At 44.5% G+C, this 21,222-nt stretch overlaps 1 protein-coding gene across 1 annotated transcript in view; it reads left to right on the top strand.

Annotated features, from left to right (window-relative positions):
• The window catches only part of PTPN14 (protein tyrosine phosphatase non-receptor type 14), a 196,340-nt gene extending 175,682 nt beyond the window's left edge, over positions 1 to 20,658 (top strand). The window contains exons 16-19 of the mRNA XM_005901280.3: positions 1,219 to 1,347; positions 4,520 to 4,754; positions 8,104 to 8,267; positions 13,392 to 20,658. Coding sequence (XP_005901342.1) covers positions 1,219 to 1,347; positions 4,520 to 4,754; positions 8,104 to 8,267; positions 13,392 to 13,520 — 657 coding nt within the window. The 3' untranslated portion in view covers positions 13,521 to 20,658. The remainder of the gene's footprint in view (positions 1 to 1,218; positions 1,348 to 4,519; positions 4,755 to 8,103; positions 8,268 to 13,391) is intronic.
• The last annotated feature ends 564 nt before the right edge of the window (positions 20,659 to 21,222 follow it).

Here is a 21,222-nt window from a genome sequence, read left to right as displayed (position 1 = left end):
GCTGCTAGAGGGCGGGTGTTCTTTCCTTCCTGAGTCCCCTCAGGGCTCACCAGCTCACCATCCGTGCTGGTGGTGGCTGTGATATCCTTTGTTTACTGATATGGCAGGAAATACTCCATTTCTCACTAAGGGCACCCTGAGCTGTGTAGGGTAATGATTTTATTATCCAAAATCATCTCAGGATTACAGAATTCAGTTGGATGCTATGATACTGCACAAGGGGGAGGTGGTGATGAAATACCATGTACTGTTGGCTTCTGTGCGTTCAGAACACCTTTACTGTATGCGGTATAGAGCAGTGGGTACCACAGAGGTTTAGGACACACTTTGCCTCAGGGCAGTGGTAGAAGGACATTGTTATTCCAAAGGGCTGTTATTCCATGGTAGACTTTTCCATTATTTAAAAGGATGCCACAAAGTACTGTTTCTCAATACGGTAGCGGGTATAGAACCGATTTAGTAAGGAAGAGCTTGTGGGGTTTTGTTTTGTTTTTTTGCTTGTTTTTTTTAGTGGATAGACTGTAAAAAAGAGAAAAGAATCGCAATTATTAATACATTGCATATTGGAAACATAACTATTATGTCTGTAAAAATTGTTAGATTACACACATATATATTCATATAATATTATACATGTGTATTGGAGAAGGCAATGGCACCCCACTCCAGTACTTTTGCCTGGAAAATCCCATGGATGGAGGAGCCTGGTGGGCTGCAGTCCATGGGGTCGCTAAGAGTCGGGCACAACTGAGCGACTTCACTTTCACTTTTCGCTTTCATGCATTGGAGAAGGAAGTGGCAACCCACTCCAGTGTTCTTGCCTGGAGAATCCCAGGGACAGGGGAGCCTGGTGGGCTGCCGTCTATGGGGTCGCACAGAGTTGGACATGACTGAAGTGACTTAGCAGCAGCAGCATACATGTGTATATATATGTGTGTGTGTGTGTGTGTTTAATATGCACTGATTTGTACATAATTACTGTGAGTTGAAGACCAAAACCCACGGGGTATATTTTGATAAGCTTGAATGGCATAATGTTTTCATGTGAAACTGTGTCGCTAGCCACTCCTGGTCTCAGGACCATTGATAACGGCACTCACACGTTGGACCTAAAACTGTTATCCAAGGTTTTCAGGTGGCTGCAGAAGGACCCGTGGTCAGCGTGGAGTTCTGTCCTGGATTTGGGGTTCATTCACCAATGCTTCCCTTGGCTTCCAGGTGGTGGTCGGTGGGGCAGAATGGCACTACATCGCCACTCAGGGGCCCCTGCCACACACGTGCCACGACTTCTGGCAGATGGTGTGGGAGCAGGGAGCGAACGTGATCGCCATGGTCACTGCAGAGGAGGTAAGGGGCATGGGCACCCGCCATCTGTCCCCGGGGGAGGGAGTGGCCGGAGAATGAGCTTTGTGTCGGTGGCCCCACTGTCCTGTCCTACTCCTGGCATCGTTTCTCTGCCAATCCTTTTCTCTCTGACGTGCCTGTCTTTTCTCTCCTTATTTCCATATAGGTTTGTTTTGTTTTCCAAAGATAATTTGTTATGTCCCATTTTGATCCAGCTTTTAACTGTTTTTCTTGAATCACCATGTACTACAATTAAACGAGCAAACAAGCAAACAAAAAACAGCCAGACTTCAGTCCAGCCAGCTCACTTTTGTGGTGCTAAACAAAGCAATGGTCTTTGCACTGGGGTCTGAGAACTTTGGGGGATCTCCGAGTAACTTGGTGTATATTCCCAAACCCTGGGCATGGCAGCTCATAGGCTCTCCTGTTTATCAGCTGAAAAGAGACCAGAAGCTGTTATTTCTGTAGAGGAAGCCTCTATTCTTTGGGGAGAGAGAAAAAAAAATCTTTTTCTTCCTTTGCCAAGTCAAACATAAGTTTTTCCATTGTAACTGAAGAAGTCCATGCGGTGTTGCCAAAACTGGCATATACCCCCAGTCCATCTAGCAATTCACTCAGAGCATGTTGTCTTTGGGGAAAGATGTTTTGTGTTTCTTCTCTTGTCACAGTCAATTTTATTTTTTTTAACCACTTCCTTTGGTTCCCTCCATTAAATTTTACCTTATGTTTTGAAGTCATTTAAGGGTCAGGCTTCATCTGGGTGTTTTTTGTTTGTTTGTTTGTTTTTAACCGTGTACGATCACATGCTTCCCTGGTGGTTCAGATAGTAAAGAATCCACCTGCAGTGTGGGCGACCTGGGTTTAATTCCTGGGTTGGGAAGATCCCCTGGAGAGGGCATGGCAATCCACTCCAGTGTTCTTACCTGGAGAATCCCATGGACAGAGAAGTCTGGCGGGCTACAGTTCATGGGGTCACAAAGACTCAGACACGACTGAGTGACTAAGCCCATCACAGCATGGTATCGTATATCCATTTCCTAACAAGTTTTAAAGGATGGGAAACAGAAAGAAGTGAAAAACAAGTCATATTCCTTTTATTGACTCTTCTGAGCAGATGCTTTCCAGAACAGCCCATTAGAAGGTAGTGATGAAAGGACTTTGGGCCCTTTCAGGCCAGCTGTATTTCTCTAGGCTGACCTTTCTGTCCCATCAGGGAGTAAATGCTCCTTAAAGTCTCTAGTTTTATCACCCTATTGAATTACATCCCTAGAAGGGATTCATTCCATTGAAAACAATGTACTTGCCCTCTGTGCTGACCCCAGGGAGGGACAAGGTGGTAAACACAGCAGGTATGATCCTTGTCCCCAGGGAGCTTATGTCGTAGTGGGATTTACCATAAAAAGTGAACCAATAAAGTCAGCTCAGATAGTGGTGAGTGCTGTGAAACCAGTAATGGCTGGAGGGTGACTGCAGGACTTCTTTAGGTTAGATGGCAGCCCAGGGCCCTCCGAGGAGGCTGCATTTGAGCTGCAACTTGTGTGACAGGAAGCCTTAGGAACAAAGTCCAGTGATCTGTGAAGCAGCCAGAGGCTTACAGTCTCTTGAAATCTGTAATTGATGTAGGTTGTTGCTGAGTCATGTTGAACTCTTTGCAACCCCGTGGACTGTAGACCCCCAGGTTCCTCTGTCCATGGGATTTCCCAGGCAAGAATACTGGAGCAGATTGCCATTTCCTTCTCCAAGTTGATGTAGGTACTCAGCAAATTATGTAAAGGCCTCTGATAAATCCTCTTTCATAGGATGGTTCAATAAAAGAGGCAGGTGTGCTTCAAATTTAAGAAGACTCAATTCAACCAAAAGAGTCAGGGCAGGACTACTTGGGTCCCTGAAGATGTGCTGCTTTGTGAGCAGACCAGCCACCACTTGAGGCTCATTCCCCCCGCCCTGTACGCTGGGCTTCTCTCCTCTCTCTCCACCCACCTCCTGCCCTAGTTACCCTTCTTTATTTTTATTTTTAAAAATTTTTAATTAAAATAATTTTTTTTTGGTCGCACCATGTGTCATGAAGGATCTTACCTGTGCCTCCTGCATTGAAAGCACCAAGTCTTAACCACTGGACCATCAGGAAAGTCCCCTGGGTCCCCTTGTAGGCTACCATCTCATCCACCCCCGCTCCCACCCCTGTGATGGCAAAATTCTGCAAAACTTTAAAACAGACCCTGTTTTTGTAAATGGCTGAGAATGCATATCCCCAGAAAAGATTATAAAATTAAGAGAGAGCACAAGGGGGTAGAGCCAGTTTTCCCCTCTGCTTCAGTTGCAATGGAATTAAATGAATCAGGCTGGGGGGGAAAAAAAAAGGAGATTGACACCAGATGATAGAGACAGTGTCACTGCTTGGTGGGGGTAACAGAGAGTAGTACCCAGGGTCAAGCATATGAAATGAGAAGCATGACCTAGAATGGGAGCTTCCCAGGTGGCGCTAGTGGTAAAGAACCCTCCTGCCAATGCAGGAGACATAAGAGACATGGGTTTGATCCCTGGGTCAGGAAGATCCCCTGGAGAAGGGCATGGCAACCCACTCCAGTATTCTTGCCTGGAGAATCCCATGGACAGAGGAGCCTGGCAGGCTGCGGTCCATAGGGTCACAAAGAGTTGGACATGACTGAAGTGACTTAGCATGCATGACTTAGAATGATTACTGGGATCTCTCACTCCTCTGCTTAAGGTCATTTCATCACCTTTGGACGGCTTCCTATCATCCATGGCATGAAATTCCTACTTCCTGCCACGGACCACAAGGCCTTTCTAACTAACCTCCTCTTTGCCATCCACACTGAAGACCTTCCTGCAGTTCTCACAGTGCCTAGCTTGTTCCCATCTCTGGCTCATCCTTACTCTGGCTCTTCTAACATTCAACTGCAGCCTGGCTGGGAATCTTTACATTTTTCCATTGATATAACTGCATGGTAAATCTTATTACTGCTGCTGCTGCTGCTGCTAAGTCGCCTTAGCTAAAATGTATGAAATCTGCTCTGTGGGGAAACACTGCATGATGTTACTGAGTCAGTGACTTAGAAGGCATTCAGGTTTTCTGTGGTCCTCAGATTTTAAAACTAAGAGGATAAGAACTTCCGTTGACTCCTGTCCAATTTTGCTTCTCTGTGTGATTCAGGAAGGCGGACGAACCAAGAGCCACCGATACTGGCCCAAACTGGGTTCCAAGCACAGCTCAGCCACCTATGGCAAGTTCAAGGTCACCACAAAGTTCCGAACAGATTCCGGTTGCTATGCAACCACAGGCTTGAAGGTCAAGCACCTTCTGTCCGGGCAGGAAAGGACCGTGTGGCATTTGCAATATACTGACTGGCCAGACCACGGCTGCCCAGAGGATGTCCAAGGATTTTTGTGTAAGTTTTTGCTTCCCAGTCGGAGTTTTACCAACAGCATATATGGTCTTATCAGTTGGAGGTGAAATGAAAAGAGAGGATACTTTCTCTTAGGTAGTGAAAGTATTATAACATTGAAATATATAGTACTTTATATAGTGTGTGTAGAGCAGAGAAGATTAATACTTTTATTCTCTTTACCATTGATGCAGTGAGCTAAATATGGTAAACTAATTGGTTCTACCTTGATTTAGACCTTTAGTACCTATTCTGATACATAGCACGTCCTGGAACCTTGGAAACATGCTAAATAAAATAAGCCAGATAGAGAAGGACAAATGCTGTGTGATTCCACTTATGTTGATTTACCCAGAATAGGCAACTTAATAGAGATAGCATAATGGAGGTTACCAGGAGCTAGGGGGAAGGGGAATAGGAAGTTATAGTTTGATAGATACAAAGTTTCTGTTTGGGACCATAAAAAAGTTCTGTAAGTGGATAGTGGTAATGTTTGCAGAATGTTGTGACTAGACTTACTGTCACTGTATACTTAATGTTATTATGTACTTTTCGAATGATCAAAGTGGTACATTTTATGTTATGCATTAAATATATTTTACCACAATAAAAAAAAAAACAGAGCAATAAAGAAAAAAAAGACTTTAAAAATTTCTCAGGAGGATTTATATCTCAGAAGCCTTGCGTTTCCTACAGCAGTAAATCCTCATCAGTAGTTTCTCATACCGATGATTAAAGATAGGTGGCTACCTATAAAGATAATTATTGAAATCAGCCTGTAGTGTTTGAAACTGTCATTTTCAAATTCATTCATTTATGTATGTTTTTCAAGTTATGATCGTCTTAGAAACTAATTCATCCAGATTGTATGCAGGAGCTGTTTGAAAGGCCAGCACCTGGGCCTGTGTGTCCACCATGTGCCAGACACTGAATCCGGCTCTTAGCATGCAGAGATGAAACGGTCTCTGTTTTAAAGGCTCTCTCAGTCTTCTGATGAAGGCAGCCCAGTGATCACAGTCTGGGGTGAGAGCTGATGCCTCTGGTGCTAGCTGTAGCACCCTCTTTCCTTTCCACAGACTCCTCTAAACATCCTGCACTTGTGGGAAACCCCACTGCTTCCTCACCCAGCTAGGAAGGAGGTCTGAGGGTGCCCTGCAGATTATTGATTATATACCTGCTAAGTTGTTGATTCACCAGCTGGCAGAGGACCTGTGACCACCACAAAGGGAGGATGTTGAATGTCAAAACCTTGATTTTCATTTTGATAACTCATTGAGAATAGGAGGGGTGGGGAAGAGAAGTGAGAATAAGTTTTCAAAAACCTAAAAGTGCCATTTCATAAGTCCAGCTAGAAAGACTCTGATGCAGGTATTTCATTCCCCATTAGTGCGCTGAAGGTTCTTGAGGAGTTGGACACTGAAAGTAAGAAAGATGATTGGACTCAGAGGACCTAGAACAAGATCTAGAGTGGGTTAGTGCTTTGCCTGAGGCCCGACAGTTACCTATAGCTCCAAATATTAATAAGGAGCATGGTGACCTCTGCAGAAGTTTCTTTCTTCGTAACAGTGTGCTTTTTATTCTTTTTTGGTAATCTTTTGCTAATTGCTATTAGAAGCAAGACTTAGAAATTGGAACCAATAAAAGTAAATCCATCAGATGGTTGACTAACAGCTCTGATAAAAGATTGAATTTATAAGATGGCTAAAATTACAATCAAATCTTTTAAATCTGAGCCAGTTTAAGAAAGGTAAATCTAAATTACTGAAAAATAGAGAAAAAATTTAAATAGTATTAATTAGTTTACCTTTCTAAGAAACTCAGGACAAGTGTGCTGAGCAGGGTCTTAGAAATGATGGCTCTTTAGGTCATTAAGAATTTTAAGAGATTTTTGTTTGTGTTTAAATTAGATTGCCTGGATGCAGAGTAACTGAGTTAAACTGTCTTCCAGCCTCCAGAGGTCTTCACTGAGTTACAGCTCAAGAAACTTTATTAATATGATTGCTGGAGAAAGAATTCATTGAAATCTAATTTCTCTGTGTTCCATGAAATTCCATTTGATAGTGGCATCTGTTTTATTGATCAATATTCTTTTCACTTCTCTCCTTAAATTTAACACAAGAAAAGCCTTGTCTCTTGTATGTGAACATTGCCTGCCATCAGAGAATGTTCATCGCCTAATATCTCTGGGAAAAAAAGAATTGTGAAGGGGATTCCATGCTCAGTATTTAGCTCATGTTGGTACAAATAGCAACTACTTTATGTAGTCACCTCAGATTGCCTTCCGTCTTGTTTTGTTCTCTCATTTTACATCACTGATGGTGGTAGTAAACATTCATTTGGGTAAAACTACTTCAGATTACTAATTAAATAAGGTTATAAAGGAAATTAGGAGTTCTTAGTCATTGTATATAATCTGGTGCTTTTACATTATCAGAATGGTTTGAATACAGTTTTTTTCGCAGTGTGAATTTTTCTCCTCATTTGATTTTACGCTGCTGCACTGGAACGAGATTTTCTGAGCATCAAGAACCTTCAATTCTGCTTCTCCCCTGAACTATAAAAATCTCAACTATGAATCGACTTTTTCTGATTCTTAGACTGTACGAGGATTACAATTATTCTTTTCCCTTTTTTTGTGATCATGAAAAAAAAAAGTCTTTAAGGTTTAGATTGACTAATTTTTCATTTGTGACCAACTGGAATATTAAACAGTTCCTTGCATAGCCCTGTGGGGCCAGGCAGATGTTGGAAGCAATGAGGGAGGTGGCACCCCCCAACCCACACATTGCCTCCAAAAAAGGGGGGCTATTACCTTGAGCTACTTATGTAACCACAAGGGATCCAAGCTGAAAACCAGGCTCCCCAAAGTCTATTTTAAAGTCTGAAAATGGAGTCAAGCCTCAGCTGATGTTCACTCGCTCAGTGAAGGGAAGGAGGAAAGGGCAGATGGATGCTCTTCCCACCAGAAATTGGCTCTGACAAGCGGGCGTTTCAAGGGGACCTAGCTGGTGTTCTGATCCCAGTCTGTTAATAGTAGGAATTGCTGTAAGTAATGTCGAGAATCATCTGCTTGGGGGACTTTGGGATTTGCAGAGGGGAAAACAGAATTTAATTTTTAAAAAAAGAACTATTTAATTTAAAGAACAAATTCTCCCATGGACTAATTGACTCCCAGCTGGTCCTTTCTGGATCCAGGACTGTACAGTGGGTACCAGCCAAATAATTAGTGTCTTGTAAGAACTGTAAATTATTGTCACTTAAAAAAAAAAAATTCACCGTCATTTTTGCCCCCCTCACTTGTATGCAAAGCCGTGGAGGACTTCAGTGATGAGATTTGCATTTTGTCTTGCAGCCTACTTGGAGGAGATCCAGTCAGTCCGTCGCCATACCAACAGCATGCTGGAAGGCACCAGGAACCTGCGGCCCCCGATCGTCGTCCACTGCAGCGCCGGGGTGGGGAGGACCGGCGTGGTCATCCTTTCTGAGCTGATGATCTACTGCCTGGAGCATAATGAAGTAAGTCTCTCCGGGCTTCTGAATCATTCCCCTCTGGGGCCAGGCTACACCACGGCCAACCTTTTACCTGTGCCCTTCCATTTCCACGCTTAGTTTCCTCTCTTAACAAGAGTTTTCAGACCCGTGATTCTCACCTGGACTCTGACATTTACAATCTTCCTTATCGTCTTTCCCTTTCATTGCTCTGTGTAGAGACCCAAATAATATAGAAGAAGAGTGCAAAGTGTAAGAAAGGAAACATTTAGAAAATCTGATCGTCACTGGCATCAACTTCCAAAAGTCTGCAGTGTTTTTTGTAGAAGGTCTGGTTTTATTGTGGGTAATTCTCCATGGTGGGTTATTCAGTCCATATAGTTTAGATGAGTCTTAAGCATTTCTGGGATGTATTTTGGCTTGACTCCTCCGTGAAATTGTGTGTATTTTAAAAACCTGTTTCATTCTTCAGAGGGAGGTTTCATTGAGGAGGCTGTCTGCTCTTGTCTAGGTTGGCAGTGGTGTGTAGCAGAGCTGGGTGGATGACCTGAGGGTAGAGACATGGCCTGCCTTTGCCCAGGCTAGACACGTTCGGGTCTTTCCCGCTAGACGTGGGCTGTGGCTATTTGTGCCCACACGGCGCATGGCATTCCCTTCTTGCTATAGGTCAGAGTTACACTGAGGGACTTTTGATTTTGTGGAGATGAGAAAACAGCAATCAAAGGCTAAAAACCAGGTCATCTGCCTTCTATTCTCATGAGGCTTTAGGGGGTTTAAATGGCTTTAATTTTTTTTTTTTCTTAGCTGGATTCTTCATAGCAGCTTGTGTCCGTTTTCAGATTTTAGAGATGACGATACCGAGGGCCAGAAACAATCGAATGACTTGCCCAGTGCCAGGTGGCTCTTAAGCACTGCTGCCAAGGTTTGAAATGAGGTCCTTCACTTCCTGGCCCCGAGTTATTTCTTGTCTTCACTCTGCCTCCAAACGCCGAGTGTCATTTGGTTCTTGTTCAATTTCCAAATTGTATAACTTGGCGAATCAAAGGAGACTTTTGAAATGGTAGTTTTAAAATCAGGAGATGTTATCATGCACGTTCTGTGAAGGAATTTATCCAACAATATATGTATTTGCTCAGTAGCATCAGTGGTTTGAAAAATCAGATTAAATATTGCCCCATGAAATTTATTATATTGAAACATCTAGGAAAACAGTCAGTGCCAAGTTTAAACATGTTCAAAGGATGTTTTAAGTTCCCTGCCTATAAAAAGTTAATTTTGGAAACTTTCAGCCTGTACATACGAATGTTTATGCTGTTAAAAAGTACAAGAGGGATTATATCAATGTGGCCTATTGTTCAAACAAACAAACATTCTGTTGGGGAATGAAATGCCCATCACAGAATCAGTTGAGTCTCCATCACAGAAATCTCATCATCTCCTGTGAGTTTTTATCCTTTTTTCTAACGGAAGATTTCTGGGTTGTTTGCTTCCCTGTCACTGCTAGAAATCTCTAGGAGTTTCTATTAGAATAATGGCTTACCACTGAGTTGCAGATCCACTCAGTGCTAGGAAGATGGATTGAGAGACAGTGGAAACAGGGTACGTATGACTGCAGCGTATCCAAGCTCCCCTGGTGGCACCAGTGGGTTCCTGAGGAAGAGAAAGAGCCTCATCGTCCCCTCTCCACTTAGAGATCTTGTCCTCATGTCAGTTTCTTTGACAAACTCCCCTTCTTTTCTCCATTCCCCACGTATCCTCCTGTGCTCCCCTTTCCTCCTTTTCGAGTATGAGAAGCTATTTTCTCTGTCTTGTCTGACATGGAGGATCGCTCTGTTCTGAGCGCTCTTTGGAGACCCATCAAAGACTGAGCCTCACTAATGCAATGACATGAAGGCTCATCGATCACCAGATGTCATTGGCCCAGGGGAACATAAATAACACGTGTCAGAGCCAGCTTGGTGCAGAGTGAGGGATGTGGCCACGAACACCCTGTGTGGACTTGGTGAAGGCTTGCAGGGATTAGACTCTCCACGGGGTTTATCCAGACATAGCGGATTTCCTCAATGCCTAGCTGCGTGCCAGAACATTCTTTACGGGAACCTGTGGTCAGTCCAAAAACGACTTCTGTTCCCATTGATATTCCAAGATAGCAAGATGACTCATATTTTTCACTTCCCTTGCCCTAGCACAAATATAGTCAGCCTTATCTGTGCCGTTTCCCATAACTGCTATTGGTAGATGGCTAGGGAGAAAAAAGTTCTCTACTTGTTCTGCTTCAGGCCTGTCTAGTAAAATTCAAACCCTTACTTTAGGAGTGGGACCACGTTGCTTTGTTTTTTTAAACAAAAGATTTTGCTAAATCAGTATAAAATGGGGTGTCCCATTTTTCTCCTGTCTAAACTTTCCCATCTCCTTTTCCTGTTTTCTGGATCTCGGATACTTTATGTTTTAGTCGATAATCCATAGAGTTTGAGTTTTCTCAGGGAGATGCTTTTTATCGGAGCGAAGATCCTTACTGTGAAGTTGGGCAGCTGTGAGGTAGCAATGGGAGGGGAATCTCCGGGGCTGCCCCGAGAAGCTTCTGTGTGTCCTGTTGCCTTTGGTGACTGGGTGTTGGCTGTAACATTTCAATGCCCATACATTTTTTTCCTCCAGAATGCACCAGTTTCATGGTTTGTGATCCTCTCTCCTGGCTGCCTGTCCCCGATCAGCTAGATTACAAAAGGTCAGGTTCTCACTAGCCACAAAGCAAGATGTCTTGATCTTGCTGCTTTTCTGAATCGGTTACTCCCTCCTCCCCTGTTCATAGAGTAAGGGGAGAAAATGCCTCCTAAACAAGGTAGAGAAAGCATCAACGGCCTCCTGATTCCTTGAGTTAGGGACAATGGACAGCGGAGCCTGTGGGAGTGAATCTTCAAGGCAGGTTGAAGGATTTCATTAAGGACCAGGGGAACCTTGGTCTTGTCCCCAGATGGCCCCACATCAGCTAGTAAACCACCCTTGATGAGTCTTATAGGTTAGGGAGATGGTAGTGATCATGATGATAGTGGTGGTGGCGGAGATGCAAATGGAAGTGATGGTGGCGCTATGAAGGTGGTGGTGGTGATGATGATAGAGGTAGGGAAGTTGGAGGAGATAGTGGTGGAATTGGAGGAGAAGGTGGAAGGAAAGGAGATGGTGGTGGTGGAGGAGGTAATATAGATGGTGAAGGGGGTGGTGGAGATGATGAAGGGGGTGGTGACGATGACGAGAAGCATGAAAATATTATAATAACCACAACTCACATGTGTTTAGCATTTACCATGTGCCAACACTGGGACTTCCCTGGTGACTCAGCAGTAAAGAGCCTGCCTGCAATGCAGGAGACTTGGGTTCAATCCTTGGGTTGGTCAGATCCCTGGGAAGAGAGCATGGCAACCCACTCCAGCACTCTTACCTGGAGAATCTCATGGACAGAGGAGTCTGGTGGGCTGCAGTCCATGGGGTCCCAAAGAGTCTGACACAACTGAAGCAACTGAGCACTTGTACATGCGCCAACACTATTTCAAGAGCCTTACAACTCGTAGCCTTTACAGTGATCTTATGAGAGAGGCCCTACTAGTGTGTGCGAGCTTGCTAAGTCACTTCAGTCATGTCTCACTCTCTTTGACCCCACAGAGGGCATAGCAACCCATTCTAGTATTCTTGCCTGGAGAATCCCTATTAGAACCTGCATCTAACAAAGAGAAACTGAGGCACAGGGAGAGGACCTCTTAGCTCCTATGTGACTCTGCCTCTCTTGTCAAAGCCTTTGATGGGCACAAGGTAGAAACAGTCTTATTCTATCCCTACATTCAGGGCCCCACACAGAACAAGACTCATCGTGCATTGTGTTAATTGCTATGGTAGGTGCTCTGTGGTACTTCAGAATATAGTTTAGACACAGACCCACTAGTTACCATCAGAAGCTTATGGTCTAGGCTCTGTATTTTGACTAATAGTTTGAGGATTCACATGCTTTTTTCTCTTTCCTTATTACCAGGGACTTGTCCCTTTTAAATCTGTGGTGTGTGTTACTTAACTTGTTGCGGAGAAGCTCAACGAAATAGGACGGCATGTGTGGTATCGTAGCTACACAAAATTTGGAAATAGCTGAAATGACTTTGGAAAGTAAAGGAGGAGAAGACATATGACTTAGTTTTTATTATTCTGTTTTCAATGCTTGCTGAGTCCTTGGTAGTTTCCTGGGTGTGGTTGTTCCCCTGGACTAAGCGCTCCCAGAGCAGGGGGCGCGTGTGCCAAGGGCACGATGGCACACGGACTCCATGGTGCTTCTGCCCCAGCTGGGCCAGGAGGATGGAAGTGACAGGAGGGAGGGCGCACCAGGACACCGATGACCCACCGTTTTCATTCCTCTCCATTGGAGATCCGCAAAGGATTTACACACAGGCCATCTCATTTAACACTCAGGCCATCTCATTTAACACTCAGGATATTGTTAGTTAAAGGCGATCACTCCAAACAAGACTGGTGTCCAGAGATTGTGCTTTGACATTTTAAAGGTTTACACACAAATGATCTCACGTGGTTATACCCGAGGTCCTGCAAGATGGCAGGATGGGCACGGGTGTTCTTATTTCACTAAGACTGAGACACTGAGTAGTCTTTATCGAGAGCTCTTGTGTGCCAGACACTGTGCTAAATGCTTTACATGCGCTTCTTCACTTGATCCTATGAGCTGGGTATGGTTTATCATCCCGTGTTATTGCTGAGGAACCATCACTGACTTGGTCAAGGCCGCATGGCGTTAAAGGAAAGCATTGGTATCCTGATATCACAGAGGAAGAAATGACCCAAAACTGGCTTAAATCCTCCCGTTGGGCCATGGTAGCCTTGAGAGGAACCAGCTGGGTTTAACTCCAGCCTCTTTGTCTTCTCTAACAGACTGGTCTGTATTTAAAATATCACACCAGTGGTGCGGGACAGCCAGCTTCTCCAGCTGTAGGCACGGTCTTCGATGGGGGTAACCTAGAGGGGGCGGTCTTTGGCTTCTTCCCGTACCTGTACAGGGGCTGCGAGTAAATACATTCCTCATTCCAGGTAAGGGAATGAGAAATGACCCAAGGGAAGCCCCTCCAGCCCACCATCTCAGAATCTTTTCTTTTCTTGCAGAAGGTGGAAGTACCGATGATGCTGAGGCTCCTCAGGGAGCAAAGAATGTTTATGATCCAGACCATCGCTCAGTACAAGTTTGTCTATCAAGTCCTCATCCAGTTTCTCCAAAACTCCAGACTCATTTAACCCCCGCATCCCCGACGGCAGTTCCCAGAAGAGGGGCCCAGCTCCATCTCACGGATGGGGAGACACCTCCAGACAACATCTGTTTCCCAGCAGGGCGCAGATGGCCGGAGCAGGCAGAGGCCACGGACTCCCTGAAGGCGGGAGCCAAGATCACTCACAAACATCGTGTACTATTTTATATGAGATAATTTATTTTTTCCTCTTTCGGGATAACTTGTGAATCATCCTATGGCAGTTTTCACAATAATATAGTCCTTTTCATTTGAACCACATTTTGACTGATCTGCAGTGTAAACAGGGCTGTATGGAGGGAGGGTTGGCTGGTGCGTCCTTTGTGGGGCAGAGGCAGAAGGGAACACATCTCTGGTGAAGTTGCAGCCAGATTTGTGACCAACCCTGAAATTCATCAGCCTTATTGCTCATATCCAAATCAAAGATGGCAAGGAAATGAGTGCATCCTAAAATATAAAGCACTAAGACCCTATTTCTGAAGGGGAAAAACAACACTATTCTCTTATATTGGGGGTTCCTGTGGCTTGATGGGGGCTTTCCAGGTGGCTGTAGTGGTAAAGAACCTGCCTGCCAATGCAGGAAACATAAGAGACACACGGGTTTGATCCCTGGGTGGGGAAGATCCCCTGGAGGAGGGAATGACAACCCACTCTAGTATTCTCGCCTAGGAGAATCCCATGGACAGAGGAGCCTGGCAGGCTATAGTCCATGGGGTCACAAAGAGTCAGACATGCTGAGTGACCAAACTAGAACACCGTTGGTTCACTGGTCACTGTCCTGAACTTCATAGGTTAGTACAAAATAAAGCATGTTCCGGGTGCTTTCCCTCTTGCTGACTTTAGGGAATTCTTCTGTCATCTGGCTTTTCTTGGTACAACTTTTCAGTTGTGGCTTTTGTCTTAAAACTGACCTTTGTGGGTATTCCATGATGTATTCCTCCGCTGCTTTTTTTCCCCCTCTTGAGCTGTAAATACATGGAAAGAATGGCATCCAACCCACCAGAAGGAGTGCGCCTTTGTTATTTCCAGTCACCACACAACAGTAAACAGGTGTGGAAGCTGATTCCCGATGGGCTTTGGAGTATAAATCAACTTGGTTTCATACCTGGCCAGCTATGAAAAACTCAGTTTCACACCTGAGTCTGTATTTGGACTCAAGAGTATCTGGCGAGGGAGGGTCTCTTCCCTTCTCCTCCAAGGACTGAAGAATCAGTCGGGAGTAGAGCTTCTACTGAGCCCCCTAGGGTCTGGAATTCTGCTGAATGATCTGAAAAAGGAAAACCACTGGGATGACATGTATTTTCAGTGGATCAGAGCTCATAGCTCTCACGAGGAGATGCTCAGAACATGGATCATCAGCAGGCAGAGAGAAACTTGTTTCCTTTTCCTTAGAGACTTTCCATCCTTGGGATCCTCTGCCGTTAGGGATGTTTTAACGGTTGGTCTGCAGTTACTGGCTTATTGTTTGATGAACCACATCGGTATTCCTCTTTCCTCCCTCAGCCCCCATGTGAGCACTGTTGATTTCTCATGTGGGCAGCGAGTAGATGTGCAGTCTCTTTGAGCCCATCACTCTTGGACATCCTTTCAACTCACCAATGTTGCCACTTGGTGCCAAGGGAATATTCCTGATTGCACAAAATGTAGAGAAGTAGGTTCGGTATCCAACTTCCTAGCCAGAGTTTATATTGAAACCCAAAGGAAAACATTTAAAAGTGATTCCCGATATTTTGTTTTTAAAAACAAATGCTTTTGGTCCTTGAGCCCGTTTTGCATTCCTTTTTGCATCTCCAGTAAATGCCAACCTATCTCCTGTTAAATTAGCAGCAGCCATTTAAAGTCCTTTCAGCGGCATCTGCATCATAATTGCCCAGAGATGCTTTATATCTGGGAAGCAAGCCAAGGAATAAACCTTGAAGCAAAGTGTATTAAATTAGTTATCTAGTTAGAGCTTTTGGAATGAGTTCCCGACGACATAGCAAGTCTGAAGCTGGGGCTGCCGGGGTCTGTTGCTGCAGTGGGGAGAAAATAAAAAATGGAGGGGGGAAAAAAAGACACTATGTCACCACAAGGCCGCCAACACTTTCAGGCCTCTGGGTTTGCAGCTTTTCCGGTTGAAATGTCTTGTTTCTTTCATCCGGCTCATTTGGGTGTGCTGACCCAGGGTTCATGCTTGTTTGCTGTGGTCCCTGGCCCAGGGGGAGCTGAGTTTGATGTCTTCATCCTTGAGCTAGGCTGAGGCTGCCAGCAAAGCCAGCCCATGTCCTGCTGTGCTTGACTGGAATCCTGAGGCTCTAAGGAGACACCGCCTTTTGGCTGTATTTATCTTTAGACCCATCTCTTTCCCTGGATGGGAAGCAGATAAGGATTTGGTGGCTTTACGCAGGGATGCCAATCGCTGGTCCCTTTATAGGCAAGGAATTGAGTTCCTCCCCTCAGCTGGAGAGAACAGTAAGGTCAGGGACATCTCCACGTGGACTGTTTTGAGTAATAAACTTCAGAGAACTTTACTTCTACAACATTTGTGGTCCTAGATTGAAAAGCACGACTATTTTTTTGACTGTCGTTAGTCATTTGCCTCCAAGTCCCTTGGTCCTCTGGCACCTTCCTCCATCGGCCTGGATAGAGGGTCCCTGTGGGCTCTACTGGGCGGGGTCCCATGGGACTTGTCCATTGGCTGCCCAGGACACTTTTAACCTTTATCCTGCTCACACTCAGCTCTTTCTGTAAACACTGATGGCTACAGTAAGTCAGCACTCTGATCCAGCTGCCGACCTTTCTTCTCCTTTTCCAGGTTGACTCCTATGAAATTTCCAGGATTTGGACCATTTTTTAAATTTACAATGACAGAAAATTCACTTGGATCAACCTAATATGTATAGTTTGTTTCTTCCCCTTGATTAGTCTGGATCCCAATGCGCCATATGTCTTTTCTCAAGAGCTAATGAACATGAAAGCGTGTACGCTGGGTTCTCTCTGTGAACCTGTGGCCTTGTTGCAGTGACCCTCGCCTCACTTGGTGAGTGGGCTGTCTCCTGGGGCTTGGAGTCACACTTTGCAGAGATGTCAGTGCACTTTGGATTCTCATAAGCAGGGCTGGCCATCAGGCACATGTCTGGGGATTTTCAGCTGTTGTTCTTTCTTGATGTATAGTCTGTATTAGCTGGCCTCAGCCCAGTGGTTATGGAACATAATCTGTGGGCCCAAAGGTGTCCAGAGCGACAAAGCGAAGTGTGCTTTCAAATCTTTTCCCCACGTCCAGTCGTGTGTATGATGGAGAAATTGCGTAGATTATTGATTTTTTGAGGGGGAAGGAATCTGTCAATCAATTGAGGTCAAAGGGTGGGTAAGCACAGGGGCCTTCTAATATGTTTGCCAGGGAGCTTAGATTCAAGGAATGGGGACTGAGTCACAGGCATATAGTGTTAATCTACCCTTCATTCCTCTTTCATGTTGGGAATAACTGTCAGCATCCTAGAGTAAGAAACTTCTAGAAGCACCAGGTAATTCCTGTTGGGCTGTTAAGGTGGCTCTTTGTGGGAATTCAGTTTCTTCATGTTTTACCAAAGATTCTTCTGCAACTGTGTTTTTTATGGCCTATGGATTTTATCAGGCATTTATCATGCTCTTATTTAGTCATTTCTTTTTGTGAGCAAAGTAACAATTCATCTAGCACTACTTTCCAATGGAGAAAGTTGGGGTTTTCATGGAGACTGCACAAAATCTCCATTGGTCTAGAACTTTATGGGTCTATAGGGTTGAAATAGTCCTAGTTGGCCCTACCAACTCCAGGACGTTAAGATTATGTTTGACACTTCTGAGCTCTGAGCAGGGTAGCAGAGTGGTCCTTCTCTTTGCCTCAGCTTCTAAGACATTTGGGGGCAGAAGACCTTACTATTGAAAGGAGCAGCAACATTCCTGGGAGAAATGGGCAGGTGTATTCAATCAAATTCTGCCAACTCATATGTATTACCCTGAAAATTGCTGTTCTTCCCAAGATCCTGAGAAACTCAATGACCTGCTTGCCCAATACTCAACCTTTATCCTGCCTGCTCTGAGCTTTTGAATTTCCATTAGAAACTCAGATGGGTAGGTGTTTTTACCAGCTCACTACTTTACTTATTTTTTCCAGCTTATTATAGCTGCATCTTCTTTCTCAAGGCCAGACTAAAAAGTTCTCTATTAAAACGTCCATGAGGCTGGCATTGAATATCTGGCACCCAATGGATGTCACAAGACTGCATAATTTATTGTTGTTTGTGCTGTAAAAGGGAGGATGCGCATCAGTTCCTATTGTTCAGCTTCGGTCAGCCTTCCCATTTTAAAAATAAATTCAAGGACATTTTAAGACAGGAGGGCATGAGCCAATGGGCAAGCCTGACCGTGATGAGCATCTGTCTAGAAAGTGTCTGTTCCCTCTGCCATGCTTTGAGCCATCAAGACCATTCTTTCCCCAGAACACCAGGAGCTTGCCCAGAGAAGAGCTGTAAATGGGGGGGAGGAAGAGGAAGGCTTTTTAGATCAGCTTTGGAGTTGCTATGAAAACGTTCTGGACTCACAAAGAACTTTTTGAACTCGGGGGTGTCTCTCCTACTCCGTCCTTCTCTGCGAGGTCAGGGGGGTGGAAGTGAGGCGGCACTCCTAGGCAAGACCTCACTGCAGTGGGAAGATCAGTTCCACCCTCGCTGGTCGTTTTAAACTGTGTCCTCGCTGTTGTGAGAGAGCTTGACGAACATTCTGGGTTCCGATGCCTGCCTCGATCCACTGCTCAGGAAGACCCCTCCCCTTGCTTGCTAGTGGCCCTCCCTTTGCTGGCAGCCTTTTCAGCAGAATGTTTTGCTCATCCACACGGTTCCGGAGTTAGCCATCGCAGCTCCTGGGCGTCTTGACTGTGTCCCTCCTGGGGGCCCCCGGGGTGGCTGCAGAGTGGAGCACCCCCTTCCCAGCATGCCGTCTTTGTAATCAGGGCATGAGAACCAGGAAGATGTCAATACATAATGGCAGTTCCCTGGCTCACTTGAGAGCACAAGTGGGAATACTTTCTGATGTCACCCTCTCCTTTCTAAGAGTACCCCGCGTGCCGATCTTTCCTTTTCTCATTTGCTTTTATGGAGCAGCTCTCGACAGCAACCCCTTTTCCTTCCTTACCCTTCTGGTGCAACCCTTACAAAACAGTTGAATCTAGTCATAGGGAATCACTCTTTAAAATCTCTCCAAATTATAAAATTAGGAAATCTAATTCTTAACATGCTTCTATAGTTTCAAAAAGTAAAATCTGGCATTTGCATGGTTTCAAGGAATAGAATCTGGCAAATGGAAGTAACCAGAATGAAAATAGCCAGGTGCTGTCAGCAACCAGGAAGCTGACCTTCCACCCTCTTTCCCCTTGGTGATTGACACTATCGTTCAGGACTAGAAAGGAATGAAAGAAAAGCTGGATTCAATGATCAGTCCTGTTTGAACAAAGATTGCAGCAGTCTCTCAGGATTATTTTGAGGTGACCTTCTATGGATCCCCAGTGGCTGCCTTTGGCATAATGATACACGTGTGGTCAGATCGTCTCCAGCCCCTTCCTGCAGACCGTGTTCCTTTCATCATGGCCTCTACACAGCCTAGATGGTCTGGTGAAACGGGTGAAGCTCTGGGCTCTTTGCAGACTTTTTACAAGCTGCAAGGCTGTCTAGGGAGGGGCAGGATTGCTATTCATCCAGTCTGTGATGGGACCTTTCTTCCCAACCTCCTCCTCAAGGCAAACAGAGAGCCCACCTTACCTGAGAGAGGTCTTGGGGACAAGCCTGGAAACATTGGATTGGGGTCTTTCTGTACCTTGGGGTGGAACTGTTTGGCTAACAGCTCAGGAGTCCTGCTCTGAGTTGAGCTCGGCTGGCTCTCAGAGCAGAGGTGCCTGGTATTCTCAGCATTTCTCAGGGGCCGCCCACCTCCCTGAATTGCAGTGTTAGCTAATAAATACCTTCAGCTTGGAACTGAGAGCTGTAATTCAGAGCCATTTTCTGCCCCCGACGTGAACATTGTAAAATGTTACTGCAACTTCCTTTGACTGAACTTTCTTGCCAGTTTGGAATCTTTAAAATCTATCGAACTTATCCTTTCAAAAGTAAGGTTACTCTTTATCAGAGATGATTTCCTGTGTATGTCCTTTGTTCCTTCAGTAGTCAACTGACTTGCTTGAGCATATATATGTAAATGGGATAAAAAAGGGTTTACATATGCAGATGACTATTAAATATGTAACCTTATATAACCTGTGTTACATCAAGTAACATGCTAATCTATTTCACTGGACTATAATTGTGCTACTTAATTCAGTATTTTGAAGTTTTCCTTGGTCTCTGTCTTTAATATGTTGTCAGTTGTTATATCATTCAAGCCAGTTGACATTTAATAGGCCTCATTTCGGATGTACAGACAAGTCCCTAATGTAGAAACCGGTTTGTTCTTAAGGTTCTTGAGTCAGTCCACAGAAGCCTTCTGACATCCAACACCACTGAACTGCAGGGCTGTCAGCCGCACGTGGCTGGCTGGCATGGGCTGACCTGGACATGTAACTGCCTATCGAGTTACTGCTGTGAGACATGCATTCCAGAGTGGGGACTTGGGATCCTGAGAACACATTCTTCTCCCCGAGGTGTCCACTTGCTACCATGCAAGATGGAAGTCCAGTCTCATTATGACAAGCTAGTTGTAAGGAGAGAGGAAGGCGGAGACGTTTATATGACATTCCCTGAGTTGGGGAGTGATTAATATTCACATGTCAACTTCACTTTTATAGACTCTCTCTCGATGATATTAAAAGCCTTAAATAAATCTATGCATGCTCTTCTATGTGCTTTTTTTATATCAGTAAATAAGCTTATGCTTGCCAGTTTTATACACAGTTATAAAGTGTATGAAACTGACTTTTGACAGTATTTTTGCACTGTTTCTTACCTGTTTTTATAAAGTCTTTAGATATTGGTTCTGGTTGTGTATTGTTTTATGTTCTCACTGCCCTTGTCATTGCTGTTAAATGTTTCATATGTGCCTTTACAAATGTGAGATCTTTATTCTAACCTTTTTTGTAAAAGATATCTATTGACTTCCAAATGCAATAAACTTTTTTTTTTTTTTCAGAGAAAACAGTTGAATCTTTTCTGTACTCTGTATGTTTTGCCTTAGTCGAAAGCATCTGCTTACTTTTAGGATTATTTTCATAGGCAAATGTGCCTGGGAAAAACCTGCTTTTTAACTTCTTTAAAGCCCATTTATTTCTACCCACTTTTCATTCCTGTATAACACGCTGAAGAATTAGTTTGAAATTTCCCAAAGTCATCATTGTTAGAACAAAACGTGAAAGGGGTAATTGCTAAGTAAATGGAGTGTGAAGAGCCTAGAAATGGGGCTTTCTCACTGCTAGTGATAACCCTTATTAAATGCCAAGAATGTGCTGCCCCACCCCACTGCCATTTATTCAGATCCCAATCTGTCGGAGAAAAGACAGGCAGAGGCTGCTATAGAAAACCCAGATTCTTGTTTTTGTCTTTCAAGTTTATTAACAGCATGACTCATCTCTTTAAACAATGGCTTCCCAGGTGGTGCAGTGGTAAATAATCTGCCTGCCGATGCAGGAGACACAAGAGACGTGGATTCGATCCCTGGGTCGGGAAGATCCCCTGGAGGAGGGCATGGCTACC

The sequence above is a fragment of the Bos mutus genome, chromosome 16 (genome assembly GCF_027580195.1).
Source record: "Bos mutus isolate GX-2022 chromosome 16, NWIPB_WYAK_1.1, whole genome shotgun sequence".
Classification (NCBI taxonomy): domain Eukaryota; kingdom Metazoa; phylum Chordata; class Mammalia; order Artiodactyla; family Bovidae; genus Bos; species Bos mutus.
The sequence above is the reverse complement of the archived record's forward strand: the minus strand, read 5'-3'. Positions and strand labels throughout refer to the sequence as shown.